Below are 13,597 nucleotides of genomic sequence, written 5' to 3' on the forward strand. Positions count from 1 at the left end.
TAGCAAACTTCAGACGGGCCCGGACATGTAATGGCTTAAGCAGGGGGACACATCTGGCACTGCAAGATCTGAGTCCCTGGCGGCGTAGTGTGTTACTAATGGTAGCCTGTGTAACATTGGTCCCAGCTCTCTGCAGGTCATTCACTAGGCCCCCCCGTGTGGTTCTGGGATTTTTGCTCACCGTTATTGAGATCATTTTGACCACACGGGGTGAGATCTTGTGCGGAGCCCCAGATCAAGAGAGATTATCAGTGGTCTTGTATGTCTTCCATTTTCTAATTATTGCTCCCACAGTTGATTTCTTCACACCAAGTTGCTTGCCTATTGCAGATTCAGTCTTCCCAGCCTGGTGCAGGGCTACAATTTTGTTTCTGGTGTCCTTCGACAGCTCTTTGGTTTTCACCACAGTCTAGTTTGAAGTGGGACTGTTTGAGGTTGCGGACAGGTGTCTTTTATACTGATAACAAGTTCAAACAGGTGCCAGTACTACAGGTAATGAGTGGAGGACAGAGGAGCCTCTTGAAGAAACCTGCATCGTTTAATATGATGGTGAAGTGCCTCTAATCAGTGCAGAAGTATGTGGAATCAGACACCGCGATCTTCTGGCCCCTCTCTGTCGCGATAAAGCGGTGACAGTACCCCCCCCCCCCTCTAAGAGGGACCTGCGGAACCTCAGGCCCGGTCTATCAGGGTGTGCTGCTTGAAAAGTCGTCTTTTTATTATGGACAGCGTATCTGCAGAAAAAAAGGAAAAAGACAGATCCAACTCATCCAACCATTTAGTTTATGTATGTAAAAAAAAATGGACGCGTGAAACTGGCCTGAGATTGTTACACCTAGGTGGTTAAACGGAATCTGTCAACAGGGTTTTCCTACCTCATTTGAGAGCCGCATAATGTAGGAAAAGTGACCCTGAATCTAACGATGTATTACTTCGATTACTGGGTGGGGCAGCTGTGATACAATCAGAGTTAGGTTCTTATCACAGAAGGGGGTGGAGTTGGACTTGGAAGCCTGTGCCAGCTAGTCACAGCAATGTTAATCACAGGTGATTAAAGCTTCAGTTTAAGTAAACAACATCACACAGCCAGACATGCAACATATCATTGGATTCAGTGTTTTAACCCCAAAGTCATGCTGCCCTCAGATTTACATAGCAACAACCTGCTGACAGATTCCCTTTAAGCATTGGTAAGGGGCTCTCTGTTGCTCCTGACATGCTGGGATCACAGGGTGCTAATAGGTTCACATGGCGTCGTGGCCTAACAATGGCTCCCATATATGCCTCAATACTACCATCAGCTCTGACAGGGCTTAATAGATTGCCAGTCTACATTCTGCTGGCAAACATAAAGTGCTACAACACAAAAGTACTGCAGTGTATTATATCAAAGATCATGTCCTCGGGATCAAAGTTCCTTAGAAAAAGTGTATACAAATATTTAAAAAATATTACACAAAAAAATAAAAATAGACAACTTTGTTTTTAATTTTTCTCGTTAACAAAGTTATGGCGATTTTTTTTGCACAAAAGAAGAAAAGCAAAACTTATGTAAATTGTGAATGTCTTCAATTGTACTGACAAAGAGTAAAACTAACATGCATTGGAGCTTAAAATGTAAAAAAAAAAATTGTTGATTTTTTTAACCTAGCCTAGAAAGCGTTAATAAAAGATAAAGTGGATTATCCGGTTTGACAGGTGTTGTAGATCATGCATCACTGCAGGCAATTGCTAGACTCCGCAGTTATGCTGAGGTGAATGGCTCAAAACCACTGAGCCCAGTGACTGGCTGCAGCGGTCACATGCTGTAAAAGAGGCATAACCTCTGTAGCCATGATAAAAGTGAAGGCGCAGTACATAAGTAAAGCCAATTTTATGACTCTTGGAATACAGGAAAAAAATGGTCCTTAAAAGGAATCTGTCAGCAGGATTCTACTTAAAGGGAACCTGTTATGCGAAAACAACACTCTTAACCTGCAGATATGGGGTTAATCTGCAGATTAATAGCATTCTAAAGCTGCCCACAGAAACTGACAGCCCAGCTACCAAGAGGAAATTAACTTTATTCCTCCTGGCAGCCTCCAGCTTTCAGTCATAGGATTGGACTGTTGCGACTCCAGTCACCGCTCAGCACATAGTGAATGGTGGCTGAAACCATGCTGGCACTGACTGACAGCCGGCTCTGCACTAATGCACTGTAAATTTTTCGAAATTCGCATGTCAGATCAAAATTGGCAATGCAAGTCTATGGGTCCATGAAAAAAAAAAAATTGGACAGCACTCAGATGCCATACTAATTAAAGGGAACAAGTCACAAGAAAAATGCTATTAACCTGCAGATATTGGGTTAATCTACAGGTTAATGGCATTATTAACCTGCCCGGCGCCTGCACACAGCCAAATGCAGCAGGGAGAAAATGAACTTTATTCTCCCTGGCAGTATTCGGTTTCAGTCACCGCTCTGTGTATAGAGAGTGGCTGCTGTAACCATGCCCAAGACCCTGACTGACAGCCGGCCCTAATGCAGAGCCAGTGTCGGGGCACATTTACAGTGGCCGCTCTGTATTCTCAGAGCGATAACTGAACCCGCGTCGCCCCCATGACTGAAACCGAAAGCAGCCGGGGAGAATAAAGTGCGTCCCCCCCCCCCATAGTTTGGCTACGTGCAGGCGCCGGGCAGGTTAGTAATGCTATTACCTGTTTTTTTCTGGTGACAGGTTTCCTTTAAAATCGAACCAAACTTTGATGGTAAAAACTGACTCATTGGCCAAACTCTGATGACAAGCTCTTAAAAAAAACACTAATAAAACTCAGACCAATTTTTGTACAAGAAAATCATTGACGTGTCAGTGCTGTCTAAAACTGAGGCAGAAATAACGTCTTCCAATCTTGTAGCAATGGAGGTTTGAGAGAGACCTAGTGAGCTACGCTTTTCCCGTAACTCCAGCGTTTCAGACTCTGTGCAGCTCGCTGTGCTATGCATTTTTCATACCTGCAATTCATTTTCATGTGAGTGACATAAGCTCCACAACAGGAAGGCCTGCCACTTCTGCACCGGTATCTGTGCACTTACCCTACACAGTGTAGATCAGGAGCTTTTCACATCATGCACTGTAACATGGCCATAGGCTCACATTCTCCAGACGGAGGCCAAATGTGTGTTCTTTCTGCCTCCATTTATCCGGTATGCATAGTCATACGTTTGTTTTACTGTATAGGAAAGTGCCGCACATTGGGCTTTCCTATACAGAGGGCCACTGCAGGGGAACATATACTGTGCGGTGAACTTTACAGTGCTTCTGCATCCATCCTGAGATCAACAGTGTGCACAAAGGTAGTGTGGACTGAGCCTTACATATACAGGTCACTACAAATGATAAAGTGTTCTTACCAATTCCAAATGGAATAAAAGCTTCTTTCTTCAGGATCTGTCCATGTTCATCCAGAAATCTGCTGGGGTTGAAATCATTCGGTTTCTCCCATACCCTTGGATCCCTGTGTACTGCCCAGAGATTTGCCAAAACCACACTCCCCTTGGGAATAGTATACCCCTGGAAGACTGGGAAGAAAAATAAAACAAAGCAGATCATTATTTAACCTGCTCATACAAACAGTAAAGTGTCTTCAATCAGGCATCAGGGACATGATAGGGGTTTATACATTATTCTATGACCATCTGGTAAATCAGCAAAAATAACAGGTTAACCTGATATCAGTTATTAAAAAGTTTTAAAATAATTATTTCATTATTTTATAAAATGTCTGGTACTGCCCAAGTCTTTTTTTATTTTATCAAGGCCAAGCGTGGTGTTTGTAAGGAGTTGTCCAAGTAGCAGACTTCTTTAACAGTCTATGATGTACCCATACATCATGGAGTGTGTCAGTGTGCTTGTAACACATTCAGGGCAGATGCCTCATATGTCTATGTCAGTGAACAATAAAGTTATGGCTATTTGAAATAAAAGAGGGAAAAATGAAAATGCATAAACGAAAACTGGCTGTGTCTTTAAGGGGTTAAATACACAAAATAAATAATGGACTTAAAGATGGTGATATGTAATATAGACAAAGGAAATGACGCTCAGTGGTGTGTGTGGCCTCCCTACAATGCCTGGGCATATTCTTGATGAGGTTGCAGATGGTCTCCTGTGGGATCTCCTCCCAGACCTGGACTAAAGCATCCGCCAACTCCTGGACAGTCTGTGGTGCAACGTGACGTTGGTGGATGGAACGAGACATGATGTCCCAGATGTGCTCAATCTGATTCCGGTCTTGAGAACGGGCGGGTCAGTCTATAGCTTCAATGCCTTCATCTTGCAGGAACTGCTGATACACTTCAGTCACATGAGGCCTAGCATGGTCATGCATCAGAAGGAACCCGGGGCCAACCGCACCAGCATATGGTCTCACAAGGGGTCTGAGGATCTCATCCCAGTACTTTATGGCAGTAAGGGTATCTCTGGCGAGCACATGGAGGGCTGTGCGGCCCTCCAAAGAAATGCCACCCCACACCATTAGTGACCCACTGCCAAACCGGTCATGCAGAAGGATGTTGCAGGCAGCAGATCGCTCTCCATGGCGTCTCCAGACTCTGTCAGGTCTGTCACATGTGCTCAGTGTGAACCTGCTTTCATCTGTGAAGAGCACAGTGCACCAGTGGCGACTGTGCCAATCCCGGTATTCTGTGGCAAATGCCAAGCGTCCTGTATGGCATTGGGCTGTGAGCACAACACCTACATGTAGACATCGGGCCCTCATACCACTCTCATATAGTCTGTTTCTGACAGTTTGATCAGACACATGGATGTTAGTGGCCTGCTGGAGGTCATTTTGCAGGGCTCTAGCAGTGCTCCTCCTGTTCCTCCTTGCACAAAGGCGGAAGTAGCGGTCCTGCTCCTGGGTTGTTGCCCTCCTACGGCCCCCTCCACGTCTCCTGGTGTACTGGCCTGTCTCCTGGTATCTGCTCCATGGTCTGGACACTGTGCTGACAGACACAGCAAACCTTCTTTTGATTGACTGGGAGTTACATTGTGTGTTCCCTTTATTTTTTTGAGCAGTGTATATACACAGTATATCACAAAAGTGAGTACACCCCTCACATTTTTGTAAATATTTTATTATATCTTCTGGGACAACACTGAAGATATGACACTTCGATACAATGTAAAGTAGTCAGTGTACATCTTGCATAACAGTGTAAATTTGGTGTGGTCTAAATAACTCCACACACAGCCATTAATGTCTAAACCACAGGCAACAAATGTGAGTACACCCCTAAGTGAAAATAGCCAAATTGTGCCCAATTAGCTATTTTCCCTCCCCGGTGTCATGTGACTCATTAGTGTAAAGCCCCCGTCTCACATAGCGAGATCGCTGCTGTGTCACGGTTTTGGTGACGCAACAGCGACCTCACCAGCGATGTCGCTATGTGTGACACTTTGCAGCGATCAGGCCCCTGCTGTGATGTCGCTGATCGCTGCAGAATGTCCTGGACCTTTTTTTGGTCATTGCTCTCCCGCTGGTCAGCACACATCGCTGTGTGTGACCAGCGGGAGCAGCGATCAGGCTGGTAACTATGATAAACATCGGGTTACTAGGGGCACACGCGCACTTAGTAACCCGCTGTTTATCATGGTTACGAGCCTGCTAAAGTGAGCGGTAACCTCCCGCTCACCGTAGCAGAGTGGTAACCATGATAAACAACGGGTTACTAGGAGCGCGTGTGCCCCTAGTAACCCGATGTTTATCATGGTTACCAGCCTGCTCCTGCTTCAGCAGGCTGGTAACCAGGAGCAGGACATCGTGGAAAGATTCTTTCCACGATGTCGCTGCTCCCCTGATCGTTGGTGAGCCTGCCTGTTTGACAGCTCACCAGCGACCACATAGCGACGCAGCAACGATCCCTGACAGGTCGTATCGTTGTCAGGATCGTTGCAGCGTCGCTAAGTGTGACGGGGCCTTTACAAGGTTTCAGGTGTGAATGTGGAGAAGGTGATGTGGGGAAAGCAGAGGCTTCGCCCCATGAAAATAAAAAAAATGCAGCGTTTACCCTGCGTCTAATGCAGAACCATGGCCTAAGGGTGAACTCACAGACTTGCTGACTTTGTTGCACACAGTTCTATAACTGTCGCATTCATCTGATACGACCCAGTTCAGATAAATGGATTTTCAGTAGCAGAAGTCCCTGCAATAAAATCTGCGGTGCAGGAATCCGCCTTTAGTATTTGTGAAGTGAAACTACCTGGACAGCTGGACTAGCACGGAGATGAGGACAGTGATAATATGGCAGACAGGTAATCCACGTCATGTAAGGCTTAGCACACAATAGCACCTTCCTTCTGGACGCTGTTGCTTACCTGTACTTTCAGAAGCCATGTGTGGTACTGACAGGGGCACAACCACTGTCATTCTCTGCACCTCCATAATGGTGGCCTCTGTAAACGGCATCTGAATCTTGTCAGTCAGGGAAGGAGGTCGCTCGCGTCCTATCACAGAGTCAATTTCAGCTTGGACTTTCTCTATTAAATAGGAAAAGAACATTTAACAGAAAAAGAAAAAAAAAAAGAAGAGAAAGATTGTGTTTTCTTAGAAGAATAGACTACAGATTAAGCATGACGAGGGCGCTAAGTAGCTGCGTGTTCCCTATCCACATCTCCTGGATGTCAGCTCTGACCCAGTGGAGCTCATCACTAGAGATGAGCAAACCCAAACTTAAAAGTTCAGAGTTTGTACCAGACCCGTTAGTGTCTGGTGCTAAACAAAGAACACAGACTTCTCCTGGGAGTCCATTGCAATGTTCTGAGTTCTTGGGAGAGGAGAGAGAGAGAATAAGAGAGATAGAAAGAGAAAGAGAGAAAAAGAAAGAAAGAGACAGAGGGAGCGAGAGAGACACACAGAGAGAGAGAGAGCGCCAGAGAGCGAGAGAAAATGGGAGAGAGACAAAGAAGGGGGAGAGGGAAAGAGAGAGAGAGGGAAAAAGAGAGAATAAAGTTCGGGTCCGGTGCCAGAACTCAAAATTCCACGGGTCTGCTCATCACCAATCTTACATGGCCAGAAGCTGAGCAAAACCGCAGCATCTAAGGCACATGCACATGTTCAGTATTTCTAAGCCAAAACCAGGAGTGGTGATAAATACAGAAATGGTGACGTGTTTCTATTATACTTTTCCTTTGATTCTTGTCCTCATTTTGGCTTACAAATACTGATGTAAAATACTGACCAAATACTCAATGTGTGCACATGGCCCAATAGGTGCCGAAATACTGCAGAAAATCTGCAACATCAAAACTCACCAAATACTCATTGTGGGAACTAGAGATGAGCGTTGTTCTACTCGAACTGTTCGCCAATCTCAAATTCGAGCTGTTTTGGGCGGTGTTCGAGCCGTTCGGCGAACACGAACAATTTGAGAAAAATTCGGCTGTTCGAGGTTATGTTCGATAACTGTTCGTGCACCAAAATCATAACTGGATTTTTTCTCAGTAATGATGAAAATTAATGTTAATACGCAGTTTGAGTGTACAGCGGGGTGGGGGGAGGGGCAGGGGATGGATCTCTGCAGGAACAATGAAGATCTCCATTTTTTTTTCTCTTTCCCGCATTTGCAGTGGGGAGGTGCAATCTGTCAGCCTATCAGCAGCGCACACACGGAGCGAAGTGCTTTTTTTCACACAAGCAAGGGCATGTGTGATTGGCAGTGTATGTCACATGTCCTTGCCCTATAAGACCAAGCCATTTTCCCCGTCGCCACCATTTTCTCACTGCTGCAGCTGCGTGTTAGACGGCACCGCTGTTGCTGTGTGCGCTATACCTTGTTAATTTCAAGCCAATTTTCGCACAAATATACAGATAGCTTGGGAGTAGGGAATAGTTGTGATTGCAGTCCTTTTAAGGATTAGGTTACAGCATTTCCTACGACTTTTATCAGGCAGGTCTGTGCTCTTAAATAGATAGATTGTGGGAGTAAAGACTAATTGTAATTGGAGTCCTTTTCAGGACTAGGTTACATCAGTTCCTATCAGTTTTTGCCAGGCAGGTCTGTGCCAGTGCTGTGCAAGTTTTTTTCACAGCATTTGGCTGAATCTAGCAAAGCTAATCCTTTTTGGCCTATTGCAGAGTGTGTTAGTCAGTGGAGTAGCCTATCTGTGTTGCAAGATATACCACCTGTGTATAGAATACCAATTTTTTTACTGCACCTAGTGAAGTAAAATCTTTTGGGCATAGCATCATTCTATTAGTCCATCTATACTGACCTCCATCAGGTTGCAAATTAAAACTAATTTTTATCTGCATCTACAGTACCTCTGAAAAAATATTTGGGCTTCTAGCAGTGTGTGGGACTTGTTCTATTAGTCCATCTATACTGACCTCCATCAGGTTGCAAACTGAATATATTTTTTTCTGCATCTACCTCTGAAAAAATATTGGGCTTCTAGCTGTGTGTGGGTCTTGTTCTATTAATCCATCTATACTGACCTCCATCAGGTTGCAAACTGAATATATTTTTTTCTGCATCTACCTCTGAAAAAATATTTGGCCTTCTAGTAGTGTGTCGGACTTTCTCTATTAGTCCATCTATACTGACCTCCATCAGGTTGCAAACTGAATATATTTTTTTCTGCATCTACCTCTGAAAAGATATTTGGCCTTCTAGTAGTGTGTCGGACTTTCTCTATTAGTCCATCTATACTGACCTCCATCAGGTTGCAAATTAAAACTAATTTTTATCTGCATCTACAGTACCTCTGAAAAAATATTTGGGCTTCTAGCAGTGTGTGGGACTTGTTCTATTAGTCCATCTATACTGACCTCCATCAGGTTGCAAACTGAATATATTTTTTTCTGCATCTACCTCTGAAAAAATATTGGGCTTCTAGCTGTGTGTGGGTCTTGTTCTATTAATCCATCTATACTGACCTCCATCAGGTTGCAAACTGAATATATTTTTTTCTGCATCTACCTCTGAAAAAATATTTGGCCTTCTAGTAGTGTGTCGGACTTTCTCTATTAGTCCATCTATACTGACCTCCATCAGGTTGCAAATTCAAAATAATTTTTTTCTGCATCTAACCCAGCCAATAGTTTTGGCCTAATACCACAGTTTGGCCACTCAGCTCTGCTCGGTTACCATCCATTGTTTTTTTGTGCAAACAACTCCAGAGTTGTGAATTAGTTAACCACCAAAATGAGTGGAAAAAGGCCTGCTGCTGGTGGAAAGGGGAATAGGCGTGTTGGGAAGGGGAAAAAAGGTTGTGTCCGTGGGGTAGGTGTTAAAGCAACAGTAACATCTGCAGAAGAAAGACCATCTTCCAGCCAAACTAAAATGTCTACTTCTTTTAGCGGACAATGTGATAAGATCCCTTTCTTACGGCCACGCCAATCGCTACAAATTCCAGATGAGGCACAAAAACAGCAGGTGCTTCAACGGATATCAAGTGCTCCTTTAAGTGGGCTCTCCTCCACATCAACTTCAACATCACAAATACTCCAGTCCTCAAAGGTGTCACCCAAATCGCACTTGCTTCCTCACAGCTCCCAAATCTCCAGCTGCCCGTCTGAGTATGAGGTAGAACAGATGGTTGAGTCTGCAGAGCTGTTTACTCATACTATAGCCTGGGAATCAGAGGTCGACTCCAGCGCTTCTGTGAATCCAGACGAGGAAATGATCTGCACTGATGCCCAGAATCTTTATGAGTCGGATCCAGGACCAGACGCAGAAGGTTCTGACCATAATGTAGACCCTCATTCCCAAACTGTAACTCCTGTTGGTGGAGACAATGAGGAAGACGATGATAAGACTCAAATACCTGATTGGAGCGACAACTTTAGTTTTTTGTCAGGGCAGGAACAGGTTGGCTCTGAGGACGACGGGTGTGATAACGCACAGGGTGATGATGATGAGGTCGGAGATCCCACTTACTGTCAACCCACAGTCAGCCAAGAGATGAGGTCAGCAGAGGAGGTGGAGGAAGATGCTAGTGACGACGAGGTCAGGTTGCGCCTTCCTGGACAGAGACGTAGTACTGGAAGCACGTCAACAACTGCATCCTCAAACACAACTCTGCCTCTCACCACAAGTCGTGGTGGCTCTTCAGGTCGCATGGGTGCTAAGCCTTGCATAGCCTGGGCATTTTTTCAGATCGATAAAGATGACCCAACTCGTGTTATCTGTAACATTTGTCAGCAAAAGCTAAGTAGAGGCCAAAAAATACATAGTTTGAGTACTTCATGCATGAACCGGCACATGGACATGAAGCATAAGTTGCAGTGGGAAGCTCAGTATGCTACAATGCGGCCTAGCCGGCCGGGCCAACCACCGTCTGCCATATCTTGTGCATCCGCGGCCTCTTCATCCTCTGTGACTGGGGGGACAGCAGTCACACCTGTTTTGGGGCGCAGACCTGCCACCTCTTTACCCGCAACAGCCAGCGTGATTGGCAGGTCATCATTTTCTTTGGAGGTGGTAACACCAGCTGGTGTTGAGCGCTGTCCGACATCGATAGCACCACCTTTGGATCAAGGCAACCTAACATGTCCGCCTGCATCTTCCTCACAGACCGGCAGTTTGCCGGGGACACCCTTATCAACCCCGTCTAAGCACAATAGCCAGCCCTCGGTCCCTCAGATGTGGACAAGTAAAAGACCATTTCCTCCTAGCCATGAGAAAGCTAAGAGGTTGAATTTCACCATCTGCAAGCTCTTGGCTACAGAAATGCTGCCTTTCCGCCTGGTGGACACAGAGGATTTTCGAGACCTTATGTCCGTCGCAGTGCCCCAGTACCAGATGCCCAGTCGGCACTACTTCTCAAAGAAAGGTGTGCCTGCGCTCCACCAGCATGTCGCACACAACATCACCGCTTCTTTGAGAAACTCTGTGTGTGACAGGGTGCATTTCACCACAGACACTTGGACGAGTAGGCATGGACAGGGGCGTTACATGTCGCTGACTGGGCACTGGGTAACTATGGTGACAGCAGGACAAGGGGCTGCTGTCCAAGTCTTGCCGTCCCCACGAGTTGTGCGTCAATCCTCTTTATGTCAAAGTTCCTCCACTGCTTCTGCCTCCTCAACCTCCTCTCGGTCTTCCATCTGCACCCAAAGCCTGTCTGGTCATGCCACAAGCTTTCTAACTGCGCAGAAGGGATCCTGCACACCTCCTTACTATGCTGGCAGTAGGGCTCAACGTCATCAGGCGGTTTTTACATTGAAATGTCTGGGAAATGTGAGTCACACAGCTGAGGAGTTGTGGTCAGCTCTGGAGAACCAATTTCATGAATGGTTGTCTCCACTGGACCTGAAACCAGGGAAGGCCGTGTGCGACAATGCTGCAAACCTGGGTGCAGCCCTTCGCCGGGGCAATGTCACACACGTGCCTTGTATGGCTCACGTGTTGAACCTGGTTGTCCAGCAATTTTTAGCCCACTATCCCAGACTAGATGGCCTTCTGCAGAGGGCACGGTCGCTGTGTGCTCACTTCCGCCGTTCGCATCCCGCAGCTCAGCGACTTACATCTCTACAGAAGTCGTTGGGCCTGCCACTTCACCGGCTAAAATGCGATGTGCCTACCCGGTGGAATTCAACTCTGCACATGTTGCAGCGACTGTGGCAGCACCGACAAGCCCTGGTACAATACGTTCTGACGTATAGCCTGGGCCAACGAGATTCAGAGGTGGGGCAAATCACGCTGGAGGAGTGGTCTCAGATCAGGGACCTATGCACCCTTCTGCACAGTTTTGAAATGGCGACGAAGATGTTTAGTGCTGACGATGCCATTATCAGCATGACTATTCCGGTGATTTACATGCTGGAGCACATGTTAAACAGAATTCGGAGTCAGGTGGTGGCACAAGAGGAGGTGGAGGAAGTAGAGGAGGAGGAGTTGTATGCGGAAGGGCTAACATCTGCAAGGTCCAGAAGGTCGGCAGCACCAAGGCGGCAGGCATGTGAGGGTGGGGGAGATGGTTTTACCAGGGCGCATGGTAGCAGCCAAACTAGTGAGGAAGGTGCAGGAGCCCAGGAAGAAGTGGAGGACGAACTGATGGAAGACTCATCAGATGAGGGAGACCTTGATCACATTTCTGTTGTGCGAGGTTGGGGGGAGAGGACAGAGGAAGGAAGCATGATTGTTACCTCGCCACCAACACAACAGGGACTTGGTGCTCCTGGATGCGCAACACACATGAGTGCCTTCTTGCTGCACTACCTGCAACATGACCCTCGAATTGTGAGAATTAGAAATAATCCTGACTACTGGGTTGCCACACTGTTAGATCCCTGGTACAAAAGTAAATTTGCAGAAATTATTCCTGCCATAGAAAGGGATGCACGCATGCAGGAGTATCAGCAGAGACTGTTGCAGAATCTTACATGTGCTTTTCCACAAAATACCAGTGGTGCACGTAGTGAATCTCACAGTTCCAACTTGCCAACCGTGGGACCGTCAAGTGTTCAGCACTCAAACCGTAACAGAACCACAGTATCTGCTGGTAACATCAATTTTGCGGAATCATTTCACCACTTTTTTAGCCCATCCTTTGCAAGGCCACAGGAGACAAGAAGTCTGACACATAGTCAACGCCTAGAGACGATGGTACAGGAGTATCTCCAAGTAAACATTGAAGCCACGACTGTGTCACTGGACCCTTGCTCTTTTTGGGCTTCCAATCTGGATAAATGGCCGGAGCTAGCCACTTACGCCTTGGAGATCTTGTCATGCCCCGCAGCCAGCGTTCTGTCTGAACGTGTGTTCAGCGCTGCTGGTGGTGTGCTGACAGATAAGCGCACGCGGCTCTCCACTGATAATGTAGACAGACTCACGTTCATAAAGATGAACAAATCATGGATCCGAAACGACTTTTCTACCCCTGTGTCATCCTGGGGAGAGTAAAAGCTTGATGATTGGTTAAAATCACCCTACCAAACGTTTTAAGCTTTCAAATTACTAATCATGTTTATCTGTATCTTGACTGGAAAATAATTTGGGCTTTGTAGCAGTGTGCAGCACTGATCCTATTAGGCCATCTATAATAAGCTCCACCAGATTTAAAATTAAAAATAATTTTTAGCTGCATCTAGCCCGGAAAATAATTTTGGGGCTCCGAGATGCGCAAGACACATAAGTGCCTTCTTGCTGCACTACCTGCAGCATGACCCTCATATTGTCAGAATTCGAAGTAATCATGACTACTGGGTTGCCACACTCTTAGATCCCCCAAACTTTTCGATCAACCTTTTCATTTTAATAAAGACCAAAAAAATTGTCATTTTTGAAATTATAAGCATTAGCAGGTTATTAGAAACTGAAATCAAACAGTTTTCAACTCAAAACTTTATTCTAGGTGATGTTACATTTTCACATAGGACCCCTTGTTCGAAAGGAGCTTCTGAACTCTCTCGTCCATTGAATTTGTCAGGTTTTGGATGGTTTCTGCTTCAATTGTTTTGCATGAGGACAGAATACCCTCCCAGAGCTGTTGCTTAGATGTGAACTGCCTCCCGCCATCATAGACACTCCTTTTAATGATGCTCCAAAGGTTCTGAATGGGGTAGAGGTCAGGGGAGCATGGGGGTCACACCATAAGTTTGTCCCCTTTTATGC

General features: G+C 45.9%; 1 protein-coding gene across 1 annotated transcript in view; it reads right to left on the minus strand.

Moving 5' to 3' along the window:
• CYP2U1 (cytochrome P450 family 2 subfamily U member 1) overlaps positions 1-13,597 on the minus strand; it is a 60,375-nt gene that overhangs the window by 5,783 nt on the left and 40,995 nt on the right. The window contains exons 3-4 of the mRNA XM_073641106.1: positions 6,357-6,518; positions 3,392-3,559 (exon numbers count right to left, since the gene is read on the minus strand). Coding sequence (XP_073497207.1) covers positions 3,392-3,559; positions 6,357-6,518 — 330 coding nt within the window. The remainder of the gene's footprint in view (positions 1-3,391; positions 3,560-6,356; positions 6,519-13,597) is intronic.

Source organism: Phyllobates terribilis, unplaced genomic scaffold (assembly GCF_046119375.1).
Source record: "Phyllobates terribilis strain yellow unplaced genomic scaffold, ASM4611937v1 Scaffold_1__5_contigs__length_1240528914, whole genome shotgun sequence".
NCBI classification, from domain to species: Eukaryota; Metazoa; Chordata; class Amphibia; order Anura; family Dendrobatidae; genus Phyllobates; species Phyllobates terribilis.